At 39.7% G+C, this 25601-nt stretch overlaps 1 protein-coding gene across 1 annotated transcript in view; it reads left to right on the forward strand.

Annotated features, from left to right (window-relative positions):
* Positions 1-25601, forward strand: part of FAT4 (FAT atypical cadherin 4) — a 133759-nt gene that overhangs the window by 48696 nt on the left and 59462 nt on the right. Inside the window, exon 2 of the mRNA XM_029284629.1 lies at positions 17847-17978. Within this exon, the coding sequence (XP_029140462.1) occupies positions 17847-17978 (132 nt within the window). The remainder of the gene's footprint in view (positions 1-17846; positions 17979-25601) is intronic.

Here is a 25601-nt window from a genome sequence, read left to right on the forward strand (position 1 = left end):
TTTTGGTGATCTGAATTACTTAAATGAATAATTTTTACTAATATGGAGGAGATGGATTGTTTATAATAGAGTTTGTGGAGTTAGAGAAATTAATATTCGTTTACTTATATCTGAATATTAGCCTGGGATTTGGTTTGGGAAGTCCGGGGGGGTGGGATATAATATTGTGTATTAATATTGTGTAATACTGGTGTTGCTTCTTTTATGATGAAAACAATAAAAAAATTTTATATAAAAAAACAATTTGAAGGCATTAATGTTTAAAATTTTCAATATGTTACTGTTGCTGGTATATATTAATGGTTTTTTTTAATAATGATGAGACTTAAAGATTTGTTTATGGATAAGAGATAAGATATGGGAAGAATTTTTTTATAAGTCAAATATCTTCTCTATAGTTGTGTCCAGGAGCCAGAAAGTTAGACCAGTATTCCCAAACATATTTAGAATTAAAAAATAATCAATTTTCTTGTTTAACTGTTGTTGTTTAGAGTATGTGATTTCACACATCCAAACACACATTAAATAAATATTTATAAGATATAGTGTCCTAAGAGTGAATGAGAGACACATCAGCTTAATATAATGTTCCAGCTGTACTAAAAAGAATAAATTGACTATAAGTATTATAAGCAGAACAAATTGTGTAACATAGAGAATTTTCTTCTTTTCAACTGTTTCTTCCTCTGAAATTGCAATCCTAAATAATTATGAAACATTATGAATGATATATTTTATAAGAACAATTTCTTTACTTTTTCATGGTAAAAGTTTAAACAAAGTGATTGAGGAGAGAGAAAGGGCGTTGTCTTACCTGAACGCCTATTCTCAGCATGATGATGGAGAATCCACATAGATGGGTTGTCTTAATCTTCCTGCTCCAATCAGACTAAGTCTTAAGTGTAGATACGCCTCTGCTGTGCCATCTGCACCCCAGTTTGAGACTAAGGCGATACACAGACGTTAGTCCGACGCGTGTACTGTTCAATTACCGGACCCAGGGCCTACAGACCCTAAAACGGGTGGGGGTGGATTCTCCATCATCATGCTGAGAATAGGCGTTCAGGTAAGACAACGCCCTTTCTCACAGCATGATTGGATGGAGAATCCACATAGATGGGACATACCAAAGCCCTGTGTCCCTAAGGGGGGGAATCAGTCTGGCCTGGGTCCCACTAGATAATGATACATGCTTCAACACCCTGCGACCAAATGAGGCATCGGAAGATGCATACCTGTCAATTTTATAGTGACGGACAAGGGACGAGGGCGAGGACCACGCCTCTGCCCTACAAGTTTCCCTTATGGATGCCTGAGTCGCCCAAGCTGCCGAAGTAACAGCGCCCCAGGTGGAATGGGTAGTTATTTGCCTAGGAACTGGCAATGACTGACTTTGGTATGCCAGGGCGATGCAAGCCCTAATCCACCCCCCTATCGTGGAGGAGGAGACCTTCTGCCCCATGGACGAAGGTTGAAATGATATAAACATTGCCTCGGACCTGCTGAAGGCCGAAGTCCGGTTTATGTAACACTGCAGGGCCCTGCGTACGTCAAGTGTGTTCCACTGCGTTTCAATGTCATTGGACGGGCTAGGACAGAAGTATGGTAAAACCACTCCCTGGGATCTATGATACAAGGAGTTAACCTTGGGTACAAAGGAATGGTCTAGTCTGAGGATAACCCTGTCCGCATGAAAAACACATAGTTCTTTGCTAACAGAAAGGGCGGCCAGTTCAGAAATTCGCCTGGCCGAGGTGATTGCAATGAGGAATGCCACCTTCATAGACAAAAGTTTAAACGAACATGTGACAATAGGTTCGAAAGGTGATAAACAAGTGCCAGTAAGACCTGGTGAAGGTCCCACGAGGGGTAGCGATGTACCGGTGGTGGCCTTGCGTTGGATGCTCCCTTCAAAAAGGAGCGAACCATAGGATGGTGTGCCAGAGGAACTGCATTGTCACACGTAATCACCGTAGCAAGAGCTGCAACCTGTCTACGGATGGTGTTCAGGGATAGCCCTTTGTCTAAACCATCCATCAGAAATTCTAACCCAATAGGCACTGAGATAGCCGAGAGTTCCACCTTATGCCTAGAACACCAAGCGCAGAAACTCCTCCACGTGGCATCATATATTCTATTCATCAAGGGGCGCCTGGATTGCTGAATCATGGCTATCACCCTTGACGAATAAGAGTCACGGCTCAAGGCCCGCCGTTCAAGTGCCAAACAGTTAGCTGGAGCCACTGCGGGCCCAGGCGCTGGATTTCCCTTTAAGTGAGGAAAATACAACCTGCAGGGATCCTCCACGGAAGGGAGACGGAAAACTCCATCGGGCCGACGAACCACGGATGTCTTGGCCAGTGCGGTGCAACCAACAGGATCTCTATCCGGTCGTGCAGTGCCTTCCGGATGATGGCGAGAAGGAGCAATAGGGGAGGAAGACATAAGGGAGTCCCCTGGGCCAGGGCTACGGAGGGCATCTGTCCCCTCTGCTATTGGAGACGGGAACCTGCAAAAGAATCTGGAGAGTTGGGAGTCAAACCTGTCCACGATAACCTGGAACACCCCCGGGTCCAGTAGCCATTTGGCACACAGCGGCTCTGCTTAAGGAGTCCGCCTATTGGTTCGCCACTCCGGATGTGAACTCCGCCCTGATGGAAGCAAGGTTCAATTCCGTCCAAGCCCCCAACAACTGGGCCTGCTCCCTGAGAGGCCTGGATCTTGTCCCCCTGTCTGTCGACGTGTGCCTTGGCAGCAATGTTGTCGGTAAATGCCAGCACATGCTGTCCTGCTACTGTGTCGCAGAAGTGTAGTAGGCCCAGTCGTATGGCCCTGAGTTCCAGCCAGTTTATATTGTCCCTTAGGTCCCCCTGGGGCCACCGACCCTGAGCCCAATGCGACTGGAAGAGTGCTCCCTAGCCAAATAGACTGGCGTCCGTGGGTAGGGTGATTCTGGCTGGTTCTCTAAACTCTGTGCCCGTGACAGTGCTATGGAGGGGGGTACCATCGAAGGGAGTACAACACCGGCTGCGGAACTCAAACCTTCTGGTTGAAAGCGCTGATGCGTAGCCTCTGAAATGGAAGAGGCCACTGCAATGCCCGGGCATGCAGGCGTGCCCATGGAATTAACAGTCCTGTGATAAATAGACCGTACGGTTGCTCGTGTCTATAATGCCCCTGGTGTAGGAGCCGAGTCATGGCACAGTGCGGCTTTTCTGGAAATTGACAGAAGCCCGTGCCCCTGAAAAGTCCTGATTGCAAGGGTGAGGTCTGATTGAACGCTCCGGGAGGAGGAGGACTGTACTAATATGTCGTTCAAATAACATTGGACCCTAATTGGAGACTATCTCAGGTAGGCGGCCAGTACAGCCAGTACCCTGGTGACACTCTAGGTTGTGAAGAGAAGCCGAATAGTGAGGCCCTGTAATGGTAGTGTCGGTGGGCACAACTAAACCTGACGAATTTGCGATGTCCAGGGAGAATGGGGATATGTCAATATGCCTCAGTTAGGTCTATTGAATCAAGGAAGTCCCCTTTTTGGATGCTAGCCAAATTGACTGCAGAGACTGCATTTCGAACTTCCTGTACTTCAGAAAATAATTCAGACCCCTTTAAGTCTAAGATTGCCCTCCAGCCCCCTGAGGGTTTGGAAACGACGAAAGGACGTGAGTAGAACCCCCGTCTCTCCTGGTCCTGCGGTACCAGTTCTGTGGCCTGAATCTGTAAAGGCGACCCCTGGCCTCTGGCATGAAGGCCGCTCAGGTCAGGTGGACTGGACTAAAACTCCAGCATCAGACCCTGAGAAACGGTGTTCAAGGCCCATGAGTCCACGGTAGTGGCTGCCCATGTGTCAGAGTAAAGGGACAGCCGGCCTCCAGTAGGAGGGGAGTCTGTGGAATTACCTGCCTTGTTTGAAGAAGCATCCTCCTGCGCCTCGAAAGGGCCGCTTGGCTTGGCCTTGTTGGTGGTTCCTGTACGTGGAACGTCCTGCTGACGTTCCAGGAGGCACGAGAAGTCCGGGCCCAGTCCCAGGTGGAAGCGGCCAAACCGGGGCTGCCTACGCTTGTAGTTCTGCGATGCCCCGGGCCCTGAGCGCCTATCTCCCCCCTTCAGAGGTGTTAATAGGCCTCTTGCCCATACTTGTCCTCTATTAGGCAAGAGTCTAGCACCCTGCCAACGAAATGACCCTCAGTATAGGTCTTAGTAGTCAGACGCCACTTGGCCTTGAAGTTTTGCTTGCCAACACTCTAGCCACATAAGTCTGCGAGGTGAAATGCCCTCCGCCATGGTCCGTAAAGAATACCTGGTGGCATGAAGGGAGCAATCAGCCATGCATTGAGATGTGGTCACCTACATACCCAGGTTTTGGTGTACCCTGACGTGGTCAGGAGGAATCATGTCTTGGAGATCATGCAGCCACAGTTCTGAGGCCTGAGTGAAGCAGGCCATGGATTTCCTTGCCCTCTACCCTAAGAGCCTCGGCTATGTCCCCTGGGATGTTCGTGTCTGAATACAGGGAATTCAGAGGCTTGATGGTCTGGGGAACCTCCAATAAGGAGGCGAGAGATGGAGACACATTGAACAATGCCATCTCTGTTGATCCCAGATTGGGGATAGACCCCAGGTTGTCCCACTGTCTCTGAACCGTGTTTACAGAAGAAGGGAGGGGGGCTGGGGAACAGAGGAGGTCATAGACTGGGCGAAGGCCTGAGCCATCATGGCCTGAAATTGCTCAGACCAAAATGTCTGTGAGCCATCATGGCCTGAAATTGCTCAGACCCAAATGCCTGTGACTCGGAGGGGCGGAGACCTGCCGCAGTGGCGTAAAGGAGGCCTTTGTGTTCCTAAATTTAGGCCTGGTATGACAGATTCAGTCTGAGCCATTTCTCAGGGAAAAGACCAGGCCCTTGGTGTTAATTACAATGGGCAGATAGAGGTTCAAATGGACCGTGATGATGCCCCGGTGGTTAGTTGACCTGGAGTAACTGACCCTGGTCTGGAGGGATCCTCCTCCAAGGTGCGATAGTGAATGTTGGCCTCCCTGTCTGATGGAACATTAGGAAGGCTGTGTGTTAGCTTTCCAGGGGCTCTTACCTGCAGCCTCAGTAGAGGCTATGTATTTCCCCTTTTTGGAAGGGTCTTATGGGTCCTGTAAGGATGAAGAGAGGGATTTGTCTGCCATCCTATAATGAATTCCAATCTGATGAATTCTTCCCTGAAGAAGGTCTGCTTGTGTGAGGTAACAGGCCTCTAACCCTCCAATCAGTGGGAAAAATGCCCCCCCTCGAGCGCTATAATCAACCACTGAAATGAGGAGACAATGTCCAGTCGGAGGAACGTAGCACCCAGGCGAGGGGGGGGTGATGGGGGTTAATAGGCAGTGCATCCTGGTGGGGATGAGCTTGCCCTCCCCAGGTTCAGTGTAGGTGAGGCAGGCCCAGATCACCAAAGCTGGAGGCTTAAATGCTTGCCGGTCGAGGGCCGCGCTGTCAAATTCGAACCCTAGTCCCCGAAGGGAACTCCTGGGCTCCTTAAAAGGCCATGGAGAACTCCTAACCTGCCGGTAAGTCTCCTCCGTTCTCTGCCGTCGATCCGCTGGTTAGTCAGTGCCTGCAAATACCTCGGGCCCAGCTGAGCCCCAGAGGCCTGAAGCCTCACTCTCGCCAGGCAATTCCCCTAGCAGCCCGGCTAGGCCTCAGAAATCTTGATTCAAAATGGCGGCCGGCACAAAATGGCGGCCGCAATTAAAATGCGCGCCAAACTGACCGTTGAAGCCAGCAATGGCTCAGGCCTAGCTGAGTCCCAGAGGCCTGAAGCCTCACTCCTGCCAGGCAAACGGATCGAGCTCTCGTTCCAAGAAGAAGCACCTGAGCTCCTTTACTCAGCCGGGGGCCTTGCCAGTTTGTCAGGCCGTTTTTCAGGCCTCCGTGCCAATTAGCTGCTGGGCGGCCTCAGACTCACTCACCAGTGAGGAGAAGCCGCGCTGAGTCTCTGGCCGTCCGGATCGTTGATCGGAGCCCCGTGGAGCTGCTGGAAGCTCAAAATACATCTGGGCTTCTCCCGCTGAATCGCTGGCCGTCGGAGCAGCTGGAGGCTCGAAATCGCTGCTCCTCGTTCGGAGAAGCCTTGTCGATCTCCTGTGTAAATTTTCGGCCTCTCCCGCCGATTTGCAGGCCAACGGAGCTGCTGGGAACCTCAAATTGTTTCTCCTCGCTTGGAGGAGCTGCGCAAATCTCCGTTTTGAATTTTCGGCTTTATGCGCCGATCAGCTGGCCGTCGGTGCCGTTGGTGGCCTCAATCGGCTGTCTGAAGAGGCAGGAACGAAGGCCTGAAGACAGAAGGCAAAAGGACAGAAGGAAAGGAAAGGCAAAAAAGCAAGTAATTTGGCTGATCTGAGGGAAAGGATCAATCACGATTATTGTGTGGAGCCTGCTGGCCCGGCTGGGGCAGGCAGCCGCCTGCAAAGAAATTAAGGTAAGACCTTTTCCCTATCAAGATCAATAAAGCCAATTAATATGAATGTTAATCTGAGAGAATTTATGTTATAGAACTATAATTAATCTTTCTGCTCCAAGAGCTTAAAACGCGTCAGTAGAGCTGAAGACTAAGTCTAAAACTGGGGTGCAGATGGCACAGCAGAGGCGTATCTACACTTAAGACTTAGTCTGATTGGAGCAGGAAGATTAAGACAACCCATCTATGTGGATTCTCCATCCAATCATGCTGTGAGAATGGACATACCCTTGACTATTTCAATGGCCTTAGAACATCTGTACATATTAAGTATTGTTTTTCATAATTAAATGTTTATATATTAAATTACCTGCCAAAATATAAAAATTAAAAAAAAATCTACAAAAGAAAAAGGATATATTTTATTTATAACTTTGCTATAATTATTATGAAAAATGAACGTAATCACAGTTAATATTTGAGACTACTAGAATCTCTAATGGAACTATTTCTTGTCTTTTCTAGAGTCTAGAAGACTATTGAAAAGTCTTCTGTGATGTATGAGATATACAGTATATGTCTCTGTAGGGGTGCATGAGTATGTGTATGCGTGTGTCTGTGATACATATACAGATATAGATTATATAGAGAGATATAGATGTAGCAATATAGATATACAGTAGATATAGTATATCTTATTCCTTTTAATCTATGTAATTGAAAGCATTTAAAATCTCTTGATAATATTACTTTCTATCCTCCTCCTATCTCCATGAATTCTCAAATGGTTAATTAAAAGAGCCTCTACTACAGGGATGTCAAACTGCCGGCCCACAGGCTGGATGTGTCATGGCAAAACCATGCCCACCCCTTTTCTGGCAATGGGAAAAAAGTCACGATACACGTGACACGTCATGTGAAGTTGCGAGTTTGACACCCCTGCTCTACTAAGACTCTAGTGAGTGGAACCACAAATAGTTTCCTGCTTATTTTCCATACACACAAATATTCATAAATTTGAACATATTTTTAAATATTTACCTTTGATCAGTGTTAAAAATATATTAGCTTACTACCATATCACTATTTTTTAAAATATTGTATTATGGTATGATGCAGTTTAGAAGAAAAAAACATATGAATCTAAAGGTATAGCAGTTCACATTTTCCAACTGTTCTTAGAAACAGTGGGATGAAGTTGAGGTAGGAAGATGAAAATTTCAAACCTGGAAGTTATTTAGATAGACCAGGTACTATCTCTTAACCCAATCTACCTTACAGGACTGTTGCTGTGAAGAAAAATGAAAGAAAGGAACACTACATTTATGTAAAAAAGATAAATTCAAATTAAAAAAACATTTCTTAGCACTACAGTGGTAAAAATAATTTGTATATATGTGCGATTTTTTTCTGAGTTATATTTATATTACAAAATCCATGTGTGGTAGTGATGAACATATTATTGCTAAAGTTTATAAAATGTTATTGAATTTAAATCTGGAAAATGAACAAGTAAAACATTGTATGATTCACTGGGCAAGGAATTTTGGTATAATGCCTGAATAATGGGAAAATATGTGGAATAAAGGATTAAAATTTACATTAAATTATAATTTAAAAGAAATTTTTTTTACAACATGATGTACCATTGGTATTTAACACCAGACAAGTTATCAAAAATGTATAAAGATATTCCAAATGAATGTTGGAAATGTAAAAGTAAAGAGGGGACTTTTTACCATTTATGGTGGATGTGTGATAAAGCAAGCAAATATTGGAGTTGGATTCAAATGCTAATACAGACAATTCTTAAAGTGAATATAGAAAGAAAACCAGAGACTTTTCTTTTGGGGCTAATGGACAAAGACCTGGAAAAAAATATGGAACTTTGATGTTATATATGTTGACAGCAGCAAGATTACTCTATACTCAGAAATGGAAGACTACATCGATTTCCACAACACAGGAATGGTTACAAAAACTGATGGAGCTAGCAGAGATGGCTAAACTGACTGTACTGATTAAAGAAAAGAATACAAATACTTTTATTGCCACATGAAAACCGTTTTTAGATTTGTGCTTGAGGTGGAAAAAAATGAAATTTTGATTTTGGGTTTTACCAATTAGATAGACTTGATCAGTGCTGTTTTTGTAAAAAAAAAAAAAAAAAAAAAAGGTGCCGGAACTCACACATGTTATACAACCCGCCTTGCCTATCCTACAAGGTTCCATCCCAAAAAGGTGCCGGAACTCTGTTCTGGGCGTTCTATGACAAAAAAAGCCCTGGACTTGATGTTGTTGAAATGGGTAGTTTGTATTATTTTGTAAAAGTAAAAAGTCGAGGTTTGAAGTGGATGCTCAAATTTACTGCACCAAAGGAAATCAGAAGTCAATGCCTTTTTTTCTATTTTTCTCCCTTACCTCACTTCTCTACTCCCTTTTCCCTTCCCCATTTTTTCTGCTATTTACTTTTGTATTTTCATTGTAGCGTATATTATAAACTAATAAAACTTTAACAAAAAACAAACAAGATCCACTTAAAAACAAGTTTTGTAGGAATAGTTAAAAGAAAATTTTATCAGTTCTAAATCATAAATTTGTGAACTCAAAGCAGTCATTGCTTTTTACAGTAATTGAAAAGCCAGGTTCAGCTGAAAGACTAGAAGTCATAGTTTTTTCACTAGAAAAAGTATAATTTAGGTTTTAGCCAAACTACAATTGTTTTGCTGAGACAAATAGTTTTCTGAAAAAAGGTTTCCTAAATAAAATAAATCAGAAAAGCGAGTATTTTGGTTTCATATCAGTTGTAATTTATTAAAAAGTTCGAACATATTTAAATGTTAAATATGCACTTTAAAATGTTCCATATAGTTTCAGTATCATAACTAAGTATATTAAAATCATTTATCTGTTTACATTTATGTATGTGTGCTACATCTAGGTTTGTTCCTGAAAACCAAAACATCTGCAGAATGCATCCACAATATAAATTCAATACAGACTTTCTAGTGCTTTTTTAATACCATTCTTTGAAATCGTAGAGCTGAGATATGGTTTGTAACTTGCAGTTTATTGTTCCAAATACCAATTTACTCATAACTCTTTCTCTATTTAGAAAATGTATAGCCCAGCTGGATAGAAGTCTAATTAGTATTCAAACTTTCTCACCATTACTGTGTATACTGACTTTTTATGTTATTTCAGTATTAATAATTTATCACTTTATAGAGTAACTTAAAAATAGAGTTATCTGAAAGGGCAGGAATTATGCCAAATGTGTCCTTCATTCACATAATTAATTTTGCAGCATTTTTATTCAACAATAATCTTGGTTTTCTTTCAGAGGTTGACACTGATAAAATCTGTTACTGATCAACTAAGATCTCTGGAAAAATCATTAGTACCTATTACATTTCACTGCTAGGATGTCTTTTTTTACAAAATAAATTTGCTCTGGGAATGAATGGTATGGAAAGCAAAAGGAGACTAAGCAGTTTCATTGTTATACTATGTCTCTAGGATGATTAAGAATGATTAAGATTGAAGAATTGGGTGGGAATCTTTTTTAAAAATATGTAAGGTATTACATGTTTTATAACGTTAATTGTTCCATTATTCCATATTTTCCACCTTAATTAAAAATTATTAGTACTAATTTGTATTGCTCTGCTTTATCTGTTTTTATATGAACTGTCATCATATTTTTGGTAAAGCCTATGAATTATGAATATAGTAATATTTTTAAAAAAAAACACTTTTTGAAGTAAAAAACATGTTTTTTTAAAAAAAATATCAAAGATGTTTTCAAAAGCCTATTGTGGAGAATTAAAATGGAAATATAGGATTTAGGGGAGTAAATAGACATATTTCAGAAATAATGTGAAAATTACAAATTAAATGAATACACTCTTGAAACTAAATTTCTTATGTGCCTTGTCCACATCATTATGTAACATTATGTGATATATTTGCTTAAATACAAAAAAAAATTCTTTTGAAAACGTTGAAGCCTGGAGCTGAAAGTTTTCTAAAATTAGAGTTTCTGCAGATAGGGAAACAAACGCTACACATGCTCCTTAGAAATGCAGCATATTAAGAAAAGATAAATTAGATTAGTAGGTATTTAAATAATACCACAGCTAAATGGCATTAACTTTTTCTATGCTGTTAGAAGTTACAGTGTTAATTTAATTCAGTACACTAAATATTAATTAGCCATTGATTCAGCAATGTGAGAATTCCAGGTTTTAATCATGCTTAAACATCTGGCTTACAAGCATATCAGGTGTGTGGAAGTATGATAAAGGTGATGTTAGGTGCTAAGTAACCTGACAGGAAAGTATGCTGCAGAAAAGGCAGCAGTTGTCTGGAAAGGTTGGCAAATAATTCAAATAATTATGATGATGTATTAATTTCAAGGGTACTAAGGGTCGTAGGAGACGCTGTCACTTTGGGGAGGAAAAAGAATTTATTCAGTTCCTGCTTATTCAGATTATATGTAAAAGTGAAAAAAGGGTTATGAAGAGAAAAAGGGAAAATAAATTTCAGATAAATAAGATAGATTCAGTAGAATAAATTTTATTTGTTCTATTTGTTTTGTTAAAATGGATCATTTGGGGAGAAGAGGTTCAGCTAAAACCAAATGCCAATTAAATTAACATAGTAAGAATTATTATGTCAGTTTGCTTCTTTGTTATAACAATGTAGTTTGTGCCACTTCTGCAAACTTGGTTCATTTATGTAATGATGTAATTGATTTTTTTTTAAAGCATCAATTTATAGCAACTGCATAATTACACAAGAAATAAGTATTCACACAATTATGGAAAATGTCATTATGCAAATGGCCAAAATAGCAATAATTGGGCATACTTTGAAACACAATATTTAAGGGTTAAGCCTAAATGTAATTGTGGTCCATTGTAACTTTTAAATGACAATTTATTAAATCATTTATTAATTTATTAAATCATTTATTAAAATGAGCTGGCTCTGAAGACTTTTACCACGTCTATTACTAAAATGATTGGTAATAGATGCTTGAGGTAGTGCTTCACCTCATGAATAAATACAGATTTAATTGCCCAGAACAAAAATATTAAAGAGAATTCAAGATTTTAAGATTAAAATTTGTTTCTAAGAGGAATGAGAATCTTTATCAATTGCCATTGCCAGAAATGCTTCAAACCTGTGAAATGGTTTAATAGAATTATTATATAACAGTCAGCCATGTTCAGATATGAGTGCTATTTTTGAAAAAAAAATAGCCATTAACTTCTTAAAATAGAAAAGAAGGGAGGGAAGGAGGGAGGGAAGGAGGGAGGGGGGGAGGGAGGAAGGAAGGAAGGAAGGAAAACTGTGTATTTATTATTGCATGCACTGACTGGACAGAAACTATTCAGAGTTTAGTTTTAGTTAATATTGTCCCAATCTAACCAGCATCTCTTCTCAAAATTGAACTGGGAAATCTTGGATTATGGCCAATTTATCTTTGTTGCTCATTCTACCATACAGTTTAAGACACATCCATTCTCCCAGTGTTCACACACTCATAGTCCAATCTTTATAATCCTATATATTTTTATTTTTCAAATGCCACATTCAGCAAGAGTTCCATTGGTTTCATCTGTGTTCTTAATTTTAAAAAATGCTTTGAGAATCCCTATGCTGCAGAAAAGGCAGCAGTTGTCTGGAAAGGTTGGCAAATAATTCAAATAATTACGAAGGTGTATTAATTTCAAGAGGAGCTAAGGGCCGTATGAGGGGCTGTCACTTTGGGGAGGAAAAAGAACTTATTCAATTCCTGCTTTTCAAGCAACATGAGAAACACATAACTCTACTCTTTGTTATATCACTACACACTCAGTGGCCTTTCAAAGGCATTTCACTGTCAAGAGTATTGCTAACTACTTATCCACACTTGTGGCTGTTCTTGCAGTTCTTGGCTGATTGCCCAGTTTGCCTGTCATTCAGAGGGCTTCCCCACTCATCCCCCTCTGCACTGTTCCATTCTTCTTGATAACAGATATGGTCAAGCTGCAGGAACACATGCCTCTGGCTGCCTGTGATGCATAGTGATTCATAGAAGGAATCATCTTAGTTTGTGAAATAAAAGTGGTGCCTGGCCCATGCCTGAGACCTAGACAAGGGAAACTTGTCTTTATTGCTGTCTCATGCTAAATTGACGTGGTGCTTAGGTTTACTATTTGTTTTGCTTTTTCCATCTCTACTTGCCATGTAAACCCTTGCACAAACTGATTTGGCAGAATATTTACACTTATAAAAGAGTTTGCTTCAATCATGGAAGTCCAACTTTGGGCATTCAAATCAAGAATTATACACTGGGTAGAAACATTTGGTTCACTCTTTGGATCTAGTTTTTGTTTCATCAGATTTCCCACCCCTATCCCACCCTGCATCCTAGCTGAGAAGTATGGTAGGAGTAAGCGATGCAAATAATAGTATGATTTCATCTTTTTCCACAGATTTGCAAAATAAAATATTGTTGATCTATTAATAAATTAATTTCCTTTGCCACAAACAAATGCTTTTTCTGTATAGCATATTTTTAATTCATGGATATACAAAACTATATGGCTTTTCTTAAAAATAACACTTATATTTTATCATCCCAAATAGTTTAATGCATCTTTTAAAAATTGTAATTATCAACTCTTTTCAACAATTTTACTTTTTTTTTTTACAAATATACTGAATCTAAAAACTTGGCATAGCCCTAAAATTAAGGTTGTATATTTGCCAACATTTGGCAAATGTTTTTATAACATTTTCTTATCCCATACATTAATCATTTATAAACCAGAATAGATTTTGTCCACAGATGTATGATTAAGAATTCTGGAAGCAATGAAAACATTAATCCAGATCCAAGGTCATTGAAATATAAACACTGTCTTTGGAAATAAGGTGCTACACTTTTTAAAATAAAAAAAATAGATTTCTTAAAATTGACTGTTGGAAACAGAAGTGATTTCAAAGAATACATACTTTAAAGAATAGGTTTCAACAATGTATATCTTTAGTTTTTAGTCAACACTGGTAATCCTCAATTTATGATCACAATCTTCTGATGATAACTGAAGCAGTTAAGTGAGTCATGCCCAAAATGTTATAAACTTTTTTTGCTGTGATCAATAAGCTAATTACTATGATCATTAAGTGGATCACGTGGTTGCTAAGCAAATATGGCTTCCCCCTATGACTCTGTCAGAGTAAGCATATGGGATAGTTGCAAATGATGGTCACTTGACCTGGGACACTGCAACGATCAGAAGTGCATGTCACTTGCCAAGTACACAGATTTGGATTATGTGACTATGGGGACACTGTGATGTCATAAGTGTAAGTATCAGTTGTACGTCACTTTTTTCAGTGCCATTGTAATTTCAAACAGTCACTAAATGAATGGTTATAAATAGAGGACTACCTGTATTGGATTGAAAGATTAAAGTTGAGGAATATATGGTGATGAAAAAACAGACAATAGATTCACAAGAATCTAACCAAATTCTAGCAGGATTAGTTCTCATATGTACAAAATATTACCCTGCAAGTCAACAAGACACTTTCAGTATGGTTTTGAATGAAAACTGAAACTGTTTAAAATAAATAAACATGCCTAATGATCAAATTAGAAATCAACAATAATCGCAGATGTCCAAAGTGTAGTATAATATTTATAAATTTATAAATATAAAGCATAGAGCCAGTGGTTAAAGCGTCAGGATAGATAAGTTCAAGTCCTGCCTTAGCCGTGAAAGTCAGCTGGGTGATTTTGGGCCAGTCTCTCAATTCAACCTGCTTCACAGGACTGTTGTGGGGAAAATAGGAGGAGGAAGATTTGTTGGATATGTTCACTGCCTTGAGCAAAGGTGGGATAGCAATAGCACTTAGACTTACATACTTCTTCATAGTGCTTTACAGCCCTCTCTAAGTGGTTTACAGAGTCAGCATATTGACCCCAACAATCTGTTCCTCATTTTACCAACCATAGAAGGATGGAAGGCTGAGTCAACCTTGAGCCAGTGAGATCGAACTGCCAAACTGCTGGCAGAATTAGCTGTCATACTGCATTCTAATCACTGTGCCACCATGGATACATATAAACAAACAAACAAACTATTAACTAGCAATTAGCAGCTGGGAAAAAAGAGGCAAAGAAAAATAAGGGACAAGAATACTTTTTTTCCATAATTTTTTTAATCTTTTGGGTTTGGTTTGTTTTTTTTTAAAAGTGTTTTGTAATCATCACATTTTCATTTCAACCTTCACATTTGTGCAAACTATGCCCAAAGTATGCACAATATGTAAAATGAAAATGTTCATTTCATTTATTTATCTTTCTTTTGTTTTTTCTTTTGTTTTTTATTTAAGAATATTGGTTTAAAACTATAATGATAAAATAACAAAGATAAACGGGGGGGGGGGGGGGGGAGGAAGATATTTTTCTTTCCAAACTTGTAGAAACAAGGAAAAAAGTATTGCAAAAGGAAAGGAGTCCAAATTATATTGGAAAATAAAAGGATTTTTGTCTGTGATAAACAGAGAATGAGAAGCATTAGGCAGACTATTCAGGTAAATATGAAAGATTCTGTAGGTTCTTTGATCCCAAACCATTGGCTGAATGAGAATTTGGGCATTTTTTTTCTCCTCATCTTAGCTCAGCATATTCTACATTGGTATCTGAAATTGTCTTCTGTTCCTCTGTAGGCAGATTCTTAGTTTTCTGAAAGTCTCTTATCATTCTGTGCAAAGGACATTTGCTAGAAACTGCCAGACTTCCACGGAGACTTAGGGTTTCAACGGGAAGAGAAGATTTGCCCCTATTTAACTAGACAGCTGTCTTTCCCCTCCTAACAGAATACCAGTAGTATGAAAATAAACAAATAAACAATAAATGTAAAACATCTGGTGACCTCTTTCAACTTGAGTCACAACCCATCTGTAAGTCTCTGATGAGGCACATGCATAAGACCGCTGTGGTTAGAAGAATTATCAAATGGAGTTTTGCCTTGCGAGTGCAAACTATATTTACCACATTTAAGCTAGCTCAGCATATTTGTGGTTTTTTTCCTTGGTTTCACAAGACAGTTGAAAATATTGTAGAGAAGGAGTATTGTTTCTATTTCATAAGTGGAAGATGTCATTGTTTTGCTCAGCGCATAGCAAACTATGGAACTATTGACATTAAAAGATAGAAAAGAAGAACCAAATTTGACCAAATATATCAGTGTCTTATTTACCCTATTGCTGTAGAATACTAGAAAATTAATCTTGTACATTATGAAAAAACTGACTTTTTATGACTATATAAATAAGAATATACCATATGTGCTTTGTGACTGACCACTAAGTAAGTAACTTTGTAGACTAGAACTTAGCTTGACTATTAAGCACTGTCCTAGTATAGCTTTGGCTGGCCTAGTTATATTGTCACATATAAGATTCTTCCAGGATAAAGAACAATTTGGGGAGAACAAAGGGTCAACTCATTTGGATTAGGTAATTAGTAAGTCTGTAAGGAATAGATTTTCTTCCATTGGAATAAATTATCAGTTTGACAGTTTTAAAGTGCTAGTTTATAAGTGACAGATTAGATGATAAACGATGGGGCCTTTGGCTTTCTAGCTGAAGAAGCAGAGGTCACAGCTGTAAAACCATCAAGTGGTACTTTAACTAGACAACTGATCTAATAATAAAAGGCTGCAGAAAACGATTGACAAGAGCAAAGTTAAGCTAAAGCCCTAGTGCTTAAATTTCATGAAAAAGAATAAGCGGGCTGAAAGCAAAGAAAGGCTTGTGCACCATCTGATCTTGGGTGTGAATTGATAGCGTTAAGTTCAGGAAAATCTGAAGAAAAACCATTCCTGGTATTATTCACTGGACAAGGTCAAAGAAACTCTTTTAAGTTAACAGGAAAGTTGTCTAAGCATATATGATAGTGAAACTTTGGCAAGGTTCTATTACAAAATAATACTTATTTCATAATTTCTCATAATAATGCCATCTTTTTACTCACCAAGATTTTTTCAGTCTCCCAAGTTACAGTATTGAATAATGGTTAATATATTGACTGACAATGGGACACCTAGGTTTACTAATTCATATTAACTGAATTAACTATTCAAATTTGATTTAATTTGAAATAATATATATATATATATATTTATGGGACAATTGAATGATTAATGGTCTTGTAGATCATATCCATGCTTCCCATATCAGAAACTAATATAAATTAGTTTGAAGGCTAAATATATATAAGAGCTTAATTTCACAAGATAATGAGTGCTGGTGTATGCCTCTATGTGAGTGATTTTAACGCATGTCTCTTAAATCAAGTTGAAGGAAATCTCAAGTGAATAGAGGTAGAAGTGCTGAAATACAATTACTTTTCAGTCTGTCTACTTCTTCAGCTATTGAGTTGTTCCTTACATGGTTTCTTTTTTCATTTACTAATGTATTTGCTTTCTGTCTTTACTGAAGGGAGTTCTATCTATTCTAACTGTGACATTATCTCCTTGGTGGTCTTTAGGTTTTGGTAAAGTTATTGCTTATGGCCCTCTTACTTTCACTATAGATATAAACCAGCTGTTGTCTGTCTCTTCTTTATTGGGAGACAATTAGTATGTGTCTACCTAAGAATGGAAATCTAAGCCTTTTAAATGCTGCATCAGCAATCCTGTGAGAACTAAATAAACTTGCTTACATAAAAGGAAGAGTAAACAACTTCAGCAGATCTTTCAGATGCTACCATTAATGTCTCCAAAGAATATAAACAGAACTTGTGAAAAATAAAATGTTTGGGTTAAATGTGAAGAAAGAGAGAGTAATTCCAAAAGAATGTTCAAATGACCTGCTTCTAATACTAATTTTTAAGATTTTAAGATTCCCTTTCATACAGAAGAGTCTATCATGTCCCATTTTTATGCTAAAAGTTGCATTCCTTGTTTTAGTTGTGATACTTGCCAATATATAAATAGTCAGGGAGAATTTTACACCACCTTGTCTTTATGTCAGGCAGCATTTAATGGCTGAGTGATCTTGTGCCCCGGGTCTTGGCAGCTGTCCTCCAGAGGCCAACCTTTGGGGATTACATTGACAGTTAATCAGTGGACCATGTCCAATGTAAACTAGACTAGAACCATTTAAATTCAGTTACTATCAACAAGTCAAATTAGCTAGAAACTTTTCTTGGAAGATTTAATAACAATGTGGAATTTTAATAGACACTGTCTTATTTCTTGTTTTTGTTTGGGAAACTTCTTAAAGGATTAAATGATGCAGTATTTATCTGAATTGATAAAAACATAAATAATTTACATGAGATAATTTATTCAATTAATTCTGCTTTTTTCTTACTTTCACCATAGGTGGAAATAACTCTGCAGGATGTCAATGACAATCCACCAGTGTTTCCTGCAGATATGCTTGATCTGATTGTAGAAGAGAATATAGGGGATGGATCTAAAATAATGCAGCTAACAGCCACAGATGCTGATGAGGTAGGAAGTGGCTACTTTTCTGAATGGTGAAACCTTGTTGGTGTTATAGTGATTTGAATGCCCAGATTGATTTCCTACACTATAACTGAAAAGTTAGAGTTTTTAGGGAAGTAGGGCATAGAATGTGATTACTTACTGATTAAAAATGGAGATTGATATAATTTACCACAAATATATTAAGCTGAAGACTCCAAGACATTTGAGCTAGACAGGGAAGCATAAAGAGTTGTTTCTTTGCTTATATTATCTATTTTTTCTTATGCCAATCTTGTTGATCATGATTTCTGTCTAGCTTCTTTGCCCATTAACAAAAAAGCTGTGCAGTGCTGAGAAGAGGCAATTTCAAAGAAGTGTTATGAATTTCTGAAACAGAATTCTTTCTTGATATCTGTACTGACCTGTGCTTTCTGAAGTGTGATGTGATTAGCAAGACTAATTAAAGGTATCACTAAGGATTGACATCATGTGAATGGTACTCATTCAATCAATCAATAATTATTCAAGCATGGACCAAAGGTGATCAGGCCTCACCTCTAAGATAAGGAGTGGTAAAGAATTGTGGGTATCATACTCCTGTATTAGAGTTGCTCATTTCAATGCAAAATAATTAATTAATTTCAGGACAGGTTTAGAAGTCAAAGCAATGAGGTTTTTGTTGTTGTTAGTTGCGAAATCATGTCCGACCCATCGCGACCCCATGGGCAGCGTTCCTCCAGGCCTTCCTGTCCTCTACCATCTTCTGGGGTCCATTTAAGCTCACGCCTACTGCTTCAGTGACTCCATCCAGCCACCTCATTCTCTGTCGTCCCCTTCTTTTATTGCCCTCAATCTTTCCCAGCATTAGGCTCTTCTCCAGTGAGTCCTTCCTTCTCATTAGGTGGCCAAAGTATTTGAGTTTCAACTTCAGGATCTGGCCTTCTAAAGAGCAGTCAGGGTTGATCTCCTCTAGAACTGACCGGTTTGAGCACCTTGCAGTCCAAGGGACTCGCAGGAGTCTTCTCCAGCACCATAGTTCAAAGACCTCAATTCTTTGGTGCTCAGCCTTTCTTATGGTCCAACTTTCACAGCCATACATTGCAACTGGGAAAACCATGGCCTTGACTATACGTACTTTTGTTGGCAGGGTGATGTCTCTGTTTTTTAGTATGCTGTCTAGATTTGCCATAGCTTTCCTCCCCAGGAGCAAGCGTCTTTTAATTTCTTGGCTGCAATCCCCATCTGCGGTGCTCTTAGAGCCCAAGAGAATAAAATCTGTCACTATCTCCATTTCTTCCCCATCTATTTACAAGGAATTGAGAGACCGGATGCCATGATCTTGGTTTTCTTAATGTTGAGTTTCAAGCCAACTTTTGCACTCTTCTTCTTCACCCGCATCAAGAGGCTCTTTAGTTCCTCTTCACTTTCTGCCGTTAGAGTGGTATCATCTGCATATCTTAGGTTGTTGATATTTCTCCCGACAATCTTAATTCCAACTTTTGATTCATCTAGCCCTGCCTTTCTCATGATGTGCTCTGCATATAAGTTAAATAGGCAGGGCGACAGAATACAGCCTTGCCGGACTCCTTTCCCAATTTTGAACCAATCAGTGGTTCCATGTCCAGTTCTCACTGTTGCTTCTTGACCCACATATAGGTTTCTCAAGAGACAAATAAGATGATCTGGTACTCCCATCTCTTTAAGAACTTGCCACAATTTGTTGTGATCCACACAATCAAAAGCTTTAGCATAGTCAATGAAGCAGAAATAGATGTTTTTCTGAAAATTTAAACTAAACAGTGGGGACAGTGAGTTAATTAATACAGAACAACCCTGTCCCCGGCAATCTAAAAATTATAGGGCTATCAGTGCATGTAACATAAATGTGTGTGTGGACAAGAATACCAACCATGCTGTCAAGCAAAATCAGGCCTCTAATAGCGAGTGCCACACAAAGTGCACTAACCAAATAGGTGGTAAGACAATAGGAGAACTCAGGCACCACACAGGTTATGTAGAAAGTTAACACAGGGCCAGTCATAAAGGACTCAAATGTCTGTACACCAATGCACAGAGTATGAACAGCAAACAGGGTGAACTAGAAATTCAAGTTAATGAGGGCAGATATGATATTGTTGCCATTACGGAAACATGGTGGGATGAAACCCACACATGGAACACACAGTTAGAGGGATTTAAATTATTGAAAAGAAACAGACCAAATAAAAGAGTAGGTGGAGTCGCTCTCTATATAAGAAATAACTACATCTCTACAGAAATAGAGCACCACTATGATGAAAACTGTCTTGAATGCATTTGGGTCAATATAAAAGGTGAAAAAATGATATTGCCATAGGTGTATACTACAGGCCACCCAACCAAACAGAGGAAATAGATGAACTTTTTGCTAGTCAGCTAACTAAGGTATGTAGGAAGCAAATCACAGTAGTAATGGGGGACTTTAACTACCCTGACATCAACTGGGAGACAAACTCTGCACCAAGTGGAAGATCAAACAGGTTCTTGGCAAACCTAGCAGACAACTTTGTCTCCCAAAAAGTAGAGAAGGGAACTAGGGGATTAGCCATTTTGGATCTAATTCTCACTAACATAGATGAAATGATAGAAGGTGTTGAAGCCATAGGAACCCTGGGAGGAAGTGATCATGCAATATTGGAATTCAACATTATGGAAGCACAAGCAATAGAACACAGTCAAACTAGAGTTTTGGACTTCAAGAGAGCTAATTTCAATAAACTTAGAGAGGGCTTGGGAAGGATTCCATGGATGAGAATCCTCAAAGGGAAAACAACTCAAGAAGCTTGGGAAATTTTGAAAAATGAGATAATAAAAGCCCAGTCTAGCACAATACCAACAAAGAGGAAAAATAACAGCTCTCAAAAGAAACCAGCATGGCTGCATAAAGAACTCACTGACAAATTGAAAGATAAAAAGGACAAGTATAGAAAGTGGAAAGAAGGGCACATAACTAAGTCAGAATATCAGCAAAAAGCCCGAGCCTCCAAAGATGAAGTGAGGAAAGCCGAAGCTCAAAATGAACTAAGGCTTGCGACCAAAGTCAAAAATAACAAAAAAAGCTTCTTTCAACATGTAAAAAACAAGAAAAAAGTGAAGGAAATGATTGGTCCATTAGTGGGTGAGAGTGGCAAGAAGGTGACAAGCAACAGGGAAAAAGCAGAACTATTTAACTCGTTTTTTGCATCTGTCTTTACACAAAGGGAAAAAACAGACCAACCTGTCAAAAATGGTGCCATAAAAAACAGAATAGAAACACAAGTTAAGATAGGCAAGAAAATGGTAAGTGAGCATCTGTCCAGCCTAGACGAGTTCAAGGACCAGATGGATTATACCCCAAGGTTCTCAATGAACTGGCAGATGTGATTTCAGAACCACTGTATTATATTTTGCAAAGATCTTGGAGCACAGGGGAACTACCAGAGGACTGGAAAAGAGCTGATGTAGTTCCCATCTACAAAAAAAGGAAAAAAAATGGACCCAGGAAATTACAGACCTATCAGCCTGATCTCAATACCTGGGAAGATCCTGGAAAAGATAATCAAACAATGAATCAGCGAACACCTAGAGGCAAACAAAGTCATTACTAAAAGCCAACATGGGTTTGTCAAAAATAGATCATGCCAGACAAATCTTATTGCATTCTTTGACCAAGTGACAAAATTAGTGGATCAGAGAAATGCTGTGGACATAATTTACTTGGACTTCAGTAAGGCATTTGATAAAGTAGATCACAATCTACTACTTGACAAGATAGAAAAATGTAGGGTAGACAGCATCACTACCAGATGGATCCGTAGCTGGCTGACTGGCCATACTCAGCGTGTAGTCCTCAATGGAACCACATCTACATGGAGGGAAGTGTGTAGTGCGGTGCCCCAGGGCTCTGTTCTGGGCCAGTGCTCTTCAACATCTTCATCAATGATTTGGACAAGGGGATAGATGGGGAACTCATCAAATTTGCAGACAACACCAAGCTGGCATGAATAGCCAGCACTCCAGAAGACAGGCTTAAGATACAGAAGTATCTGGACAGACTTGAACAGTGGGCACTATCTAACAAAATGAAATTCAATGGTGAAAAAAGCAAGATTCTACATTTAGGCAAGAAAAACCAAATGCACAGGTATAGTATAGGGGGTACCTTGCTCAATAGTAGTAACTGTGAGAGGGACCTCAGAGTCCTAGTGGACAATCACCTAAATGTGAGCCAGCAGTGTGCTGCAGCTGACAAAAAGGCCAACACAGTGCTAGGCTGCATTAACAGAGGAATAGAATCAAGATCACGTGAAGTGTTAATACCACTTTACAATGCCTCGGTAAGGCCACACTTGGAATACTGCATCCAGTTTTGGTCACCGTGATGTAAAAAAGATGTTGAGACTCTAGAAAGAGTACAGAGAAGAGCAACAAAGATGATTAGGGGACTGGAGGCTAAAGCATATAAGGAACGGCTGCTGGAATTGGGTATGTCTAGTTTAATGAAGAGAAGGACAAGGGGGGGACATGATAGCAGTGTTCCAATATCTCAGGGGCTGCCACAAAGAAGAGGGAGTCAAGCTATTTTCCAAAGCACCTGAAGGCAGGACAAGAAGCAATGAATGATAACTAAGCAAGGAGAGAAGCAACCTAGAACTAAGGAGAAACTTCCTGACAGTTAGAACAATTAACCAGTGGAACAACCTGCCTCCAGAAGCAGTGAATGCTCCAACACTGGAAGTTTTTAAGAAGAGACTGGATAGCCATTTGTCCGAAATGGTATAGGGTTTCCTGCCTGAGCAGGGGGTTGGATTAGATCAGGACTTTTCAACCAGTGGTATGGGTACCACATGTGGTACATTGGCACCTGGCAGGTGGTACGTGACCATCCTAGAAAAGTGGTAGCGGGGGAGGGGAATGAACTGAACCGGTGGCAGTACCGCACAAGCCCGAGCGAGAGACGGCTGGAGCTGTAGGGCTGTCAGGGCGCAGTGGAAGTGCCAGGATCAGTGCTTCTTTGTGTCTGTCAGGGCTCAGATCCAGCTAGAGCTCGGCGCTCATCCTGGTTCTTCTGCTGAGCCCAGAAGAAGCAACGATCAGCTGGAATGTTGCAGCATCTCCAGGGTCTTGTGATTTACATTCAGATGCTTGGCAACTGATTGATATTTATGATGGTCACAGTGTCCCAGAGTCATGTGAAGTGACCAAAACCTGCAGACGGGGGGAATAAAAACCAAACACCCCCCACCCCACCCCCGCTGCCAATCAACAGAAATGCTCACAACAATGAAAACCTCGGACAGGAGGAAGAGCGCAGCCGGGCGGACAGGCCGGTGTCTTGCTCGGCTGTGGCTTGGGGAGCACTTTTTTCAGTGCCATTGTAACTTCGAACAGTCACTAAGCGAACTGTTGTAAGTCGAGGACTACCTGTACTTTATCACTTTTTTCTTTTGTGGGGGGGTCATCAAGTTTTTGACACCTTGCTAGGTGACTGGTGGTACTCGGATGTTTCCATATCCTAAAAGTGGTACAATGGGTGAAAAGGTTGAAAAGCCCTGGACTAGATGACCTCCAAGGTCCCTTCCAACTTTACTATTATTATTATTATTATTATTATTATTATTATTATTATTATTATTATTATTATTATTATTATTATTATTATTATTATTATTATTATTATTATTATTATCTCCCTAGCTTTCTCCATGATCCAGCGTATGTTGGCAATTTGATCTCTAGTTCCTCTGCCTCTTCGAAATCCTGCCTGTACTTCTGGAAGTTCTTGATCCACATACTGCTGGAGTCTAGCTTGTAGGATTATAAGCATAACTTTACTTGCATGTGAAATGAGTGCAATGGTGTGATAGTTTGAACATTCTTTGGCATTGCCTTTCTTTGGAATTGGAATGTAAACTGATCTTTTCCAATCCTGTGGCCACTGTTGAGTTTTCCAAATTTGCTGGCAAATTGAGTGTAGCACTTTTACATCGTCTTTTAAGATTTTGAATAGCTCAGCTGGAATACTGTCACCTCCACTAGCTTTGTTGTTACTCAGATTTCCTAAGACCCATTTCATTTCACATTCTAGGATGTCTGGCTTGAAGTCAGTGACCACCCTATCATGGTTATCTGGGGACGCTAAAGTCGTTCTTGTATAGTTCTTCTGTGTAATTTTGCCACCTCTTCTTAATGCCTCTGTTAGATCCCTGCCATTTTGGTCCTTTATCATGCCCATCTTTGCATGAAATGTTCCCTTCATATCTCCAATTTTCTTGAAGAGATCTCTGTTTCTCCATATTCTATTGCTTTCTTCTATTTCTTTGCACTATTTCTTTGTTCATTTAAGAGGGCATTCTTATCTCTTTTATCTATTCTCTGGAATTCTGCATTCAATTGGGTGTATCTTTCTCTTTCTCCCTTGCCTTTCGCTTCCCTTCTTTCCTCAGCTATTTGCAAAACTTCCTCAGACAGCCATTTTGCTTTCTTGCATTTCTTTTTCTTTTGGATGGTTTTAGTTGCTACCTCTTGTACAATGTTGAGAACCTCCGTCCATAGTTCTTCAGGCACTCTGTCTATCAGATCTAATTCCTTAAATCTATTTGTCACCTCTATTGTATATTCATCAGGGATATGATTTAGTTCATATCTGAGTGGCCTAGTGTTTTTCCCTACTTTCTTCAATTTAAGCCTAAATTTTGCAACAGGAAGCTCATGATCTGAGCCACAGTCAGCTCCTGGTCTTATTTTTACTGACTGTATAGAGCTTCTCCATCTTTGGCTGCAGAGCACATAGTCAATCTGATTTCTGTGTTGACTGTCTGGTGATGTCCATGTGTAGAGCCGTCTCTTGTGTTGTTGGAAAAGAGTGTTTGCTATGACTATCGTATTCTCTTGACAAAATTCTATCAGCCTGTGCCCTGCTTAATTTTATACTCCAAGGCCAAACTTGCCTGTTATTCCGGTTATTTTTTGGCTTCCTACTTTAGCATTCCAATCTCCCATGATGATAAGGATATCATTTTTTGGTGTTGATTCTATAAGGTGCTGTAGGGCTTCATAGAACCGATCAATTTCATCCTCTTCAGCACCAGTGGTTGAAGCATAGACTTGGACTACTGTGATACTGAATGGTTTGCCTTCGATTCACACTGAGATCATTCTGTCATTTTGGGGATTGTATCCCAGTATTGCTTTTCCTACTCTTTTATTGACTATGAAGGCTACTCCATTTCTTCTGAGGGATTCTTGCCCACAGTAGTATACCTGATGGTCCTCTGAATTAAATTCACCCATTCCTGTCCATTTTAGTTCACTGATTCCTAAGATGACGATATTCAGTCTTGTCATCTCTTGTTTGACCACGTCCAGCTTGCCTTGGTTCATGAATCTTACATTCCAGGTTCCTATGGAGAAAAGATCTTTACAGCATCGGACTTTCCTTTCACCACCAGATGCATCCACAACTGAGCATCCTTTCGGCTTTGGCCCAGTCACTTCACTCTTTCTGGAGCTACTAGTACTAGCTCTCTGCTCTTCTCCAGTAGCATATTGGACACCTTCCGACCTGAGGGGCTCATCTTCCACCGTCAATGTTTTTGCCTTTTGGTACTGCCCATGGGGTTTTCATGG

The sequence above is a fragment of the Protobothrops mucrosquamatus genome, unplaced genomic scaffold, assembly GCF_001527695.2.
Source record: "Protobothrops mucrosquamatus isolate PMUCROS unplaced genomic scaffold, P.Mucros_1.0 scaffold776, whole genome shotgun sequence".
In the NCBI taxonomy this organism is placed as follows: domain Eukaryota; kingdom Metazoa; phylum Chordata; class Lepidosauria; order Squamata; family Viperidae; genus Protobothrops; species Protobothrops mucrosquamatus.